Here is a 10,912-nt window from a genome sequence, read left to right on the forward strand (position 1 = left end):
GGTCCTAAGTGGGCTTCGCGGGTCCGGTCCTAAGTGGTCCGGTCCTAGGCGGGCCGGTCCTAAGCGGTCCCGGACTTCTCGAGCTTCTCGTTGGAACCGGTCCGGGACCGGGACCACGAACTAGCGGTCCCGTGTTAAGTGGGCCGGTCCCGGGCCTAAGCGAGCCCAAACGATCCTAAGCGGGCCCAGTGGGCCAACGAAAACTTTCTATTTTTAAGCAATTCCTAGTAAATTATATTATAGAATTGTCACCTAAATTTTTTAATTCAAATTTAAAGACAAAAATATTGTAAAGAAATATTCAAAGCAATGCGTTATAATATATATACTATACTATACTATATATATATCTTAAGATATATAAGCTATATTCATTTTACTATATATCCATCTTAAGATTTATACATTAATATTCAATTTATATACTATATATACATCTTAAGATATCTATATATATATACATCTTACTATATTAAAATATATATATAGTATATCGTAAGATGTATACTATCGAATATGGCTTATATACTATGTATATATATATATATATATATATATATATATATATATATATATATATATATATATATATATATATATATATGAGAGAGAGAGAGAGAGAGAGAGAGTATAGTATATACTATATTATACTATATGTATAGCTTAAGGTATATAAAAAGACAAAAATATTGTAAAGAGATATTCAAAGCAATGCGTTATATTTTTATTATAGCATTAAAAAATCATGGCAATATCTTTCTTAGTCTTCATCCCCCCTATTGAATGAGCACAACAAGATGCTAATACCACCATTGAGAAGAAAAAGAAACTAATCAAGATGTGCCAAAATACAAGTTACATATTAATTTACATGGTATCTCTTACAAATTTCATAAATCCTTCAAGGTCCGGAGGAATTTCCGTTGGTGGTTGCGGAAATGAAGCTTGGTCATCACCGCTTCCAGGCGAAGCATCATTCTCCGCAAGTTCAGCTAGCATTTCTTCATAAGTTTCGTCTACCTCTGGTTGTGATTCAGCAAGTCCAAAATTTCTTTTTCCGAACGGATCCAATCTCTGAAAAGTACTGATTTTTCCAAGCTCTCCCTCATAGATGCTCTATAATCACCGAGTTGAAGTTTTGCTTGACTGAAAGCGCTCTCTGATGCCACTGTTGAAGCTTGAATAATTAAAATGTGTCGGGCCATCCTTGAAAGAATCGGAAAGTATTTTTCTTTGTCCTTCCACCATTCCAAAATATTAAAGGAGCTGTCAGGATTCACTTCCTCAATTCCCTGTGACAAATAAACTTCAAGCTCATTTAGTTGTGAAAAATCACTAGTACTGGAACATTGAGAACCCCTGAACCCTGCCCAAGCACTAAGTGCTCTTACTCCCGCAGTTCTTTTAGATGATTGAGAACTAGAAGAAGAAGGAGTTGGAACATTTGGTCTAGCATGATCTAATGCAACTTAATAAGCATTATAAATAGTTTGAACATTTATTTTAATTGAGGCTATTGCGTCCGCAAGTGTAGACAACTTCTTATCTTCAAGTGTTAAATCATTATAAACAGTTTCATACCAAAATTGAGGACCTCCTAATTTCATAGTAGGATTTAACAATGCAGCAACACCATAAATAGGGGGAATAGGAAAAAAATATATGGAATTAATAGCAAGTTGATAAATTTCCCCACCCTCTGAAAAATGATCAAATAAATTTGCAAGTTCTGCAATATAAACTAAACAGATAGAAATAGTAGGATAATATTGCCCAGAAAATTTATTTGTAGCAATATAAAATTTTTCTAAAAAATTTACAAGTATTTTAACATTAGCTCAATCCGCATTTGTAAGGTGTTCATCATCATCACTTACATGAGCATTAAACGTTGAGTTTATGGGGTTTCTATATTCATATGCAACAACTAAACTTTCATACATGTAATTCTATCTAGTTGGACAAGGTTTAGGAACCTTTCTTTCTCTTAGGCCAAATTCATCGCATCTTTTAAAATATTCTCTAAGTCTACTTCTATGGTTTGAATAAAAAAGCCAATTAAGAGCCATTTTAACCTTTTCAATTTCAACATTTAAAATTTGCATATCATCACCCATAATTAAATGGTAAATATGATAAATACATCTAACATGAAAAATATTACTAAATGCCGGACTTAGTGTAGTGGTAAGCAAGGCTACAACATTTGTGTTACTAGTAGCATTATCCATTGAAACTGACATTATTTTATCACTAATGCAAAAATATCTACAAATATCTGTTATCGTGCTAGAAATAAACTGTCTGTGTGACGTGAATTAATTATTCTATAAGCAATAATGCGTTTTTGCATTATCCAATCCTCATAAATCCAATGACAGGTGACAGTAAGGTAATCACAGTCATTACCACTTCTACCAATATCAGTTGTAATAGCAACACGACAATTTATATGAGTAAATAAATAGCGCAAATATTGTTCATATTCATGTTTATATTTATAAATATCACTCTTTACTGTTGTGCGAGGAAAACCTTTATAAGTAGGATTATAAACTTTTCTAATATAATGCACAAAGTGAGGGTTAGAAGGAAAACTATAGGGTAAGCACATAACAGTAACCATTTTTGCTAATTCTTCCCGATCTTTTTTTGGATCATAATATAAAATACCACCGGTAACAGTGTTAATTCCCGGTTGAAATTAATTTGACCCGGTACTAAGGTCAGCCTGACTAGGTGCACTTGTCCCCTCGGCCAAAGCTTTCATACGAAAATATCTAGCTTTATCTTGAGGGTGTAGTAATATGTGTCTAGTCAAACTTTCCGTCCCCTCCCCCCCCCGGCTTCCAACATATTTAAAAACTAACTCTTTGCCACAAGTTTTACACTTAGCCCTTTTTTCTCTCTTAGTTGAGTAAAAAAATAGCCAAACAAGAGATGTTTCTGCCCGTTTAGAAGGTTGTCTAGAAAAAGTAGGGGCAGTAACATGAGGGTCAGACGGGGGATCATTTGGATTATTATTAGTTGGGTTAACTTTAGGAGCAGGACTAGTGGGTGTATCGTCATCCCGTTGCGTTTCATCAAAATCTATTTCTTCATCATCATTTTCATCAATAGTCGGATTACCATAAAGAGCATTCATATATTCATAGTTTAATTGTTCACCGGGGGCAATATTATGGTAAAATTGACTCTCGGTAAATTGTAATAAACTATTATCGCTATCAAGAATAGCAGGTGTAGGACGGGTAACAGGTTTCGCCCGGGGAGCCGGGGGAAGTGGAGGAGGAACCGATTGGCCACTAGATTCACCACTCTTGGATTTTTCCTTATTTTTACTAAATATTTTTTAGGGAATAAGTCATCTTAATTAATCAAGCAAAGTAAATAAAACAAACAAAACTATAATATTAAAACTTAAGAGTTGGAACGAGTTTACCGAATTGACGAACAACTTGTTGAAAAATAATTATCGTTGAAGACTTGAAGACTTCAATTCACCAACTTCACAATTTTGCACAAATTGTAACAATTAAGTAAGCAATTATAGAAAAATATTATAGAGAGATTGAGAGAGATTGATGATTTTGTGAGAAAAATGAAAGAATGAGGGGGTATTTATAGTTGAAAATAGGAAAAAAAGTATAATTATAAAAAGTTTGGGGTTAAAACAAAATTTGGGGGGTTAAATGGCTATTTTACAAATAGCCAACGGCTATTTTGGCAGACCAAACGGCTAGTTTTTAAATGGCCAAACGGTCATTTTTTTTAAAAAATTATCCGTTGGGCCTGTTTATGACCGCTTGAACCGGCCCACTTCTGAGCCGGTCCCAATCCTAAACGGTTCCGGTCTCGCGGGCCTCCCTATGAAACCGGCCCACCACCCCACAGTCCCGATCCTATCCGGTTAGGACCGTTTAGGCCCATCGCCCATGTGGGCCGGTCCACCCTAGCCGATGCTATATATAGTTCTTCATAAAGGACTGGCAGAGGGGAAACCAACTGCCAAGACTAAGAACCCAATCAACCTACTCTACTACTGCACTACATTTAATTCTCATTCTCTCTTTCTCCCTCACTTCACAAAAGTACAAAAGAGGCTCAAACCCCAAGAACTTTTCATCCAATAAAATCTTTTTTTACCACTAAAATTTTCCAAAGTGCACACTACACAACACAACACCCACTAAAAAACCATCTTTCAATTTTCCTGCACTTTTTTTTGCCGCCTCCATCACTAAAAAATTACTCTTCAACTTCCTCAACTTTCACCTTCATCTCTTTCTCACAGCTAAACAATACCTCAGACATCAGCTATGAAAAACTACACATTTTTATGTCCAAGAAAAGACAATGGACAGTGTAATTAATAATACAAAGAGAACTATCAATTCTAGTTTGTCTCAGTTTTTTCACCATTTTTGTAATTTCCAGTTGACTAAAAGGTCCTTATATGCAATTGTTTCTTGCTTTCTGCTTTTTCTCATAGCTTACAACAGTTCCACTGTGTTCTACATTCAAGTTCCAGTTCCGGCCAACTCCTCGCCGGAGATTTCTAACTTTTTAACTGAAAATGTCGCCAGAAAATCAAGAAAGTTGGTTTCTTTATCTGCTTCAACTAAACTCTCATCTTCTGTGATATATGCAGTAAAAGAGGAAACCCCACTTCAAAAAACAAACACCCAGTTGACAATTTCTCGCAAAAATCAAAACTTTGTGAGTTTTACATATAATTCAGTGGCTTATCATCCTAGAAGAAGGCGAAAAAAGAAGTCTTTGGTGAAAGTTCTTGGTTCGGGGGCAAGAATTAATGAGTTCTCAATGAGAATGAAAATTTTTTTTGGAGCTAAATCATCCAATACTTCCTGTAAGTATAGGTTTTTTATGACTTGGATTTCTTCAATTGAATCTTTTGGTGAAAGGGAACAGTTTGCTGTTGAGAGTTTATTCAAAACACATCCAAATGGCTGTTTGGTAGTTATGTCCACTTCAATGGATTCACCAAAGGGAATGCAAGTTTTAAAGCCTTTCTTTGAGAAAGGATTAAGGGTAACTGCAATCTCACCTGATTATTATTATTTGTTTAAAAATACATTGGCTCGAGCCTGGGTTGATAGCTTAATGAAGGGTAATATAGATCCAGGGGAAGTTTCTATAGGTCAGAACCTCTCAAATTTGCTTAGACTTGGTTTATTGTACAAGTTTGGTGGGATTTATTTAGATACAGATGTTATACTGTTGAGAAGTTTTGGGAAGCTAAGAAATGTAATTGGGGCTCAAACTATTGATGTTGAAACAAAAAATTGGAGCAGGTTAAATAATGCTGTAATGATTTTTGATAAGGGGCATCCTTTGTTGTACAAGTTCATTGAGGAATTTGCACTTACATTTGATGGGAATAAATGGGGACATAATGGTCCTTACTTGGTTTCAAGGGTTGTGTCAAGGGTAAGTGGAAGGGATGGATACAATTTCACAGTTTTGCCTCCAATGGCTTTTTATCCAGTTGATTGGAGTAGGATTGGTAGTCTCTTTCTTGGGCCAAGGAACGAGACTCACTCAAAATGGTTGCTCTCTAAACTCCGGCAGATTCAGAGCCAAAGTTTGGCTGTGCATCTTTGGAACAAACAGAGTAGAGGGCTTAAGGTTGAAGAAGGAAGCATAATCCAACATATAATGTCAGATTGTTGTGTTTTCTGCAATTCTTACTCCGCAAAGTTGTAAGTATACGCCGCGAACAATTAGTTATCGACTTGTTTTTTTCTTCATTAATTATTATAGGATTATGGACCACCTCAGTTCATTCCATAGGTTGTGTTTCAGAAAATTAGGTGGTACAGAAATAATGCAGGATCCATGTATTCTACTTGATTGTCTATGTGATTAGCAAATTATACATGATAGAAAAGCAAAATTATTTCTAAGTTCCCAGCGACTGAAGTTCTATTGGCACACCATTTTAATTGGATAAATATCTTGATTCTTTGTTTGACTTTGGCAAATACTTCAGTTGTCCTTAATATCTAAGGTACAAGAGCAGTTGGAAGCAAAGGTGAGAGGGCGGCTGTAAAATGGTGAATATTCAGGACCACTATATGTGTTGTAAGGCTGTTCACCTATACACTGATCAAACCTTTGAGCTACTACTGATTAGCACTTGTCCTTTTAATTTTGGTCCAGAGTTTGTTAGCATTGTTGTTCATGAAATTATGCTGGCTCTATGGAAGCAAGTGAAACTTTTCCCTCTAAATCTGTGTAGGAGACTACCTGTCTGAGAATAGGTCAGACAGCAAGTTTCTTCTGAAATTACTCTAATAGTTATACAGAAACTACACTAATAACTAATAAAGTATTTCATAATTTTATCTGGTTAGTTCCATGTGAATGTAGTTGTGCAGAAAGGTCATGGAGATCTTGTGAACCAACCACCTTCAGCGTATATATCTCCTTAGTTGGTGCAGATTATGTTGTTGATCAGAAGCAGATTACTATGGAGAACATTTGGAAATTTTCTTTCATCTCTATCTAGTAAAATCAATTTAAGTAAAGTGACCACCAAACATATAGAATCAGCAGCTCCTAACTTTCTTGATGCTTCTTTTGCTCCTTGACCAGGACTAGTCTGTCTGACAGTTGCTAATTGATGGCTTCTTGACACTGATTATTGAGCTTTCACTGCCTGCATTACTTTATTATAACTGAATTTGTATCCTGTAGTGATCTTCATATTAATCCTCTCAAGACTACAATAATGTCATTAAACTGAGTTTTTCTGAAGAGGCCAGAGGAGATTAAGTTTTGTGGTCGCATGGTACTAGAATGTGAGGTTCTCCGTATCTCTGCCTTGCAACAAAAAAAAAAAATGTAGATGGAGATCGAACTATACTTAATCTAGCGGTCAATTGCTAAATAAACTTTCCTGAAATTGCTCAATTTGGGATTTCAAGCAGTGTTAGGGTACAATGCTAAGTGTTGGTAAAGTTTCTTTAGGAAATGCATATGCTGCACATGACTGCTGTCTTTTGTGTAGATACTACTCCATACTTGGGCCAATCTCTTTTCGTCTTTTTATCTGTTTTTTACTCACCTCTCCAATTGCATTGCTGATCAAAATTGGTGTATTTGGTGTTACAAAGTCTATAATTTACCCAACTTGCAGGACTAAAAAAGGTAGGAGTATTAATGTTTTAGCTGGTGAAACTTTGATGATCAGTCCTTTTCTTTTTATTAGTGCATGTGGTCCTTTAAGTGCTTTCATTTTCAGGTCTATCTGTTCGGTATACCTCCAACTCAATATCTCCAGAATGCTCAAAATAATTGCTACTATTATTCTTTAAAGACGTTAGAAGAGGATGAGTATTTTAGATGGAAAAAGGCGGGACATTTAATTCCTTTACCATTGAGGACTGACCAAAACTTTGACTTGCTATTTAGCATTTATTCACTCTTGTTCATCTTCCAGTTAACCATTACATGACAGAAACTTCAGATTTCTGCGCGTTTTGTTAAAGAAAAACAGAAAGATGAAAGGAAGATAAGGCAAAGGGAAAATAAGGTTAAACCATAGACCATTGTTCTTGAGAAATACTGCATGGCTAACATTAATCCCTATGGGTAAACACAGAGGTATATGGTAATGTAATCCACTCTAACTCACAATAATGCCATGGAAACAGAAGAAGAAAATAGTGGTTCAACAAAAGTCTTTGTAAAATACCAATTTGAACCTATATACAGATGTTCAATATCACTATTGTTTTTTTAAAAAAAAAAAGGAAAAGAAAAAGAAGAAGAGGAAGAGGAGGAAAGTCTATGTATTACTTCTAAGTTTCTCGATATCAAATATTCCAATGTCATCAAGGTACAAGACTGCTTCAGCCCTAAGGACGAATGAGTATAATTTTCTTTTATATCTTTAACTTATTGTGTGATGCAATTAACTCTTCACAATTCACAAATATTTTGAAGCTGGCAAGTTTAATAAGTGTCTCGCGAGCAAATGCCAACTTTCTTCTCACTGCTGCTAAAACTATGATATCTTATACCTCTTCATTGTATATGCATTAGATGTTTGACATCTTCAAGCTCCAATTCACCACCTTGATGTGGCCTATCATTCTGGAACATCATTTCGATTTCTTCCAGCGATTTCCCCTTTGTTTCTGGAACACATTTATGAACAAAAGCAACAGATAGAGCTGATATAGCAGCAAACACAAAAAATGTTCCTCCAACAGTAATCATACGAGATACTGAGAGATAAGACATTGCAACCACACCACTACTAACTCTACTCCCCACTGCACCAAGAGCTGATGCTTGGGCTCTAAGTCTTAAAGGGAAGATTTCAGATGTTAAGACCCAACAAATAGGACCAATCCCCACGGAAAAGAATGCTACATTTCCACATACACATAAAATTGCCAATTTGATACCAACTGAACCATTCCCCAGTAAAGAAAGTGTGAGGCCAAGACCAAACAGACAAGTAGTCATACCAATTGTACTGACATATAACAAAGGTTTCCTACCAACTTTGTCAATGAGAAATATGGCTATCAAAATGAATATTGTTTTTGTGAACCCAACAGCAACAGTTGCAGCTAAGAGTTGAGTGTTACCCTTAATTCCGGCGTCCTTAAAAATTGTTGGACTATAATACACAGTTGCATCTATACCTGTGACCTGTTGAAAGCACTGTATCCCGCAACCTGTAATCAGCATTCTTCGAACACCAGGTGAAGGATTTAGCAGTTCACGCCACACGGCTTTCTCTTCATATTTCTCTGCATTAACATGCCCTGCTGCTTGCTGAATTTCTGCTAACCTCTCCTCCACTTCACTTGCATTTTCATTAGTTTTTAATAGCACCACCCTCGCTTCATCAATCCGATTTTTCATCACCAACCATCTTGGAGATTCAGGAATAACAAATAGCGCGATACCAATAAAAACTGAGGGGAGAATCCCCACACCAAGCATGACTCTCCAATTTATATGGGGGGGTAAACCAGAAAAAGCATAATTCGAAACATAACCTAAAAGAATTCCAAGATTGATGAATATCTCAGGGAAAGAAGTAAATGATCCCCTGGCAACTGTAGGTGATATCTCAGCTATATAAACAGGAGCAATCATAACTCCAAAACCAATACCAATTCCAGCCAAAAACCTGCCTATCATTAACACCCTGAAATTAGGAGCAAGAGCCATTATAAGAGCACCAGATTGAAACACAATGGCTGCAAAAGCCATGGTCCATTTCCTGCCAATGGCATCTGATGTTTTTCCTCCTGCTAAACTCCCCAAAAGCGAAATTATGCTTAGGATTCCGACAAGGACTTCTTCTTGCACTTCAGTAATTTTCAAATCTTGCTGAATAAAGATAATAGCTCCACTCATAACACCAACATCTGTAAATGGAATTGTTCCTATTAGATACTAGCTTTCAATTAAACAGATAACCAACTAAAACATTGAGGTCAATATACAAAAAGGGAATGGCTTTTATACCGAACTATTAAGGAGAAATGGCATCAAAATGCTAAACCCAAAAACACTAGTCAGCAAAAATTACAACTCTAATCACTCATTTGAACTGCCAAGAGCAGATACCAGCATAATCCAGTGTCCTCTAGCATTAGACCCTTATCACAAAAAGGAAAAGATTCATTTCCAAGCTTATCATAGTTCAAACGGAATCCTAATCCACAACATAAATGAATCTTGTTACTTTAAGTACATGCCTTTTAAAAGATATATAATGTACACAGCCAAATCAATAGTAAAGCAGAGAATTAATATAAATGTTGAAGGAACAGATAAAAGGGAAAAACACGACAGGACAAAAACAACAACAACAACAACCCAGCATAATCCCACTAGTGGGGTCTGGGAGGGTAGTTTGTACGCAAACTTTACCCTTAACCTGGGCAGAGAGGCTGTTTCCGATTCGGCTCACTTTACTCCAAGAACTCAGTGTCTTGCTCTTGGATGACTGGAACTCACAAACTCGGAAGTTGAAAGTTGGAAGTGGAGGGTGCTCCGTGAGCACCCCACACTTGTCCGACAGGACAAAAAATAAGCAGTATTTATTTGGAGAAGAAGTAGATATACCAACCATATCCAAGGAGCACAGAATTAAGTGATGCAAAGATAGCACAAACCAAGACATATTTTCTGCTGCTGTCATTTCCTTTTTCTTCACATAATACACCATCCTCTTCCACTGTATCAGAATCCATCCTCTTATACTTCAGAACACCGCCATTCCCATTTTCTTGAATACCCATCTCCATGTATTTCTCTATACACTAATCAAATAAAAAAGAAATGTTTTTTTTCTGGGGTTTTATTATTTTTTCTCCTTGTTTCATATGATCATATCATATGAACAAAAGAGGAGGAAGAAAGAGAGAGTTGTATCTCTAATGTGTGAAATCTGGGATCTGCAGTTTCCTCCTCCTTTCTGTTGGAAAGACGATTCCTAGATCTAAGGAAAGAAGAAGAAAGATTGTGAAAATACCAACTTCGGACCAATGTGAGTCTGACACTCCAGCTTCAAAGGGTCAATGATGTTTTTCCTAATTCCTATGATGTAAAGCGCCACCCTATTGGTCTGTTACGGCAGGAGGAAGGAAAAAAACAAACAAGAACTGTTATGATTTGAAGGGGGATTTTCTCATACCAAAGAAAAGAAGGATACTACCAAATTTGTGTAGTTGTGTTATTACCAAAAATAAAAATTTTGATTGCCTTAAATTTTGTCGGTAGACAAGTTTACTAGTACTACAGAGTACGGAGTACTTTAGAACATAAACACATAAGTTTTGTTTTTGGGAAATAGTAACTGTTTTGCTTTTCAAAGCGGGAGTCATTGAAGTACTTACTATTTCCATTTTTTTCTTGA

At 36.1% G+C, this 10,912-nt stretch overlaps 2 protein-coding genes across 4 annotated transcripts; one reads left to right on the top strand and one right to left on the bottom strand.

The window, feature by feature from the left end:
- The first annotated feature begins 3,997 nt into the window (after positions 1-3,997).
- On the top strand, positions 3,998-5,927 carry LOC104115402 (uncharacterized). The gene has a single exon (XM_009626026.4). The coding sequence runs from the start codon at positions 4,357-4,359 to the stop codon at positions 5,725-5,727; it is 1,371 nt and encodes a 456-aa protein (XP_009624321.1). The 5' UTR covers positions 3,998-4,356; the 3' UTR covers positions 5,728-5,927.
- A 1,762-nt stretch (positions 5,928-7,689) lies between these two features.
- On the bottom strand, positions 7,690-10,711 carry LOC104115403 (probable polyol transporter 4). Of its 3 annotated transcripts, none has more exons than XM_033661086.2 (2): positions 10,120-10,711; positions 7,690-9,416 (listed from the first exon to the last, which is right to left on the bottom strand). In XM_033661086.2, the coding sequence occupies exons 1-2, from the start codon at positions 10,220-10,222 to the stop codon at positions 8,053-8,055; spliced, it is 1,467 nt and encodes a 488-aa protein (XP_033516977.1). In that variant the 5' UTR covers positions 10,223-10,711; the 3' UTR covers positions 7,690-8,052. The 3 variants fall into 3 exon arrangements, with proteins under 3 accessions (XP_033516977.1, XP_033516976.1, XP_033516978.1); XM_033661085.2 differs by having other exon boundaries at positions 10,124-10,709; XM_033661087.2 differs by lacking the exon at positions 10,120-10,711 and adding an exon at positions 9,517-10,091.
- Positions 10,712-10,912: the final 201 nt, after the last annotated feature.

Source organism: Nicotiana tomentosiformis, chromosome 2 (assembly GCF_000390325.3).
Source record: "Nicotiana tomentosiformis chromosome 2, ASM39032v3, whole genome shotgun sequence".
Classification (NCBI taxonomy): domain Eukaryota; kingdom Viridiplantae; phylum Streptophyta; class Magnoliopsida; order Solanales; family Solanaceae; genus Nicotiana; species Nicotiana tomentosiformis.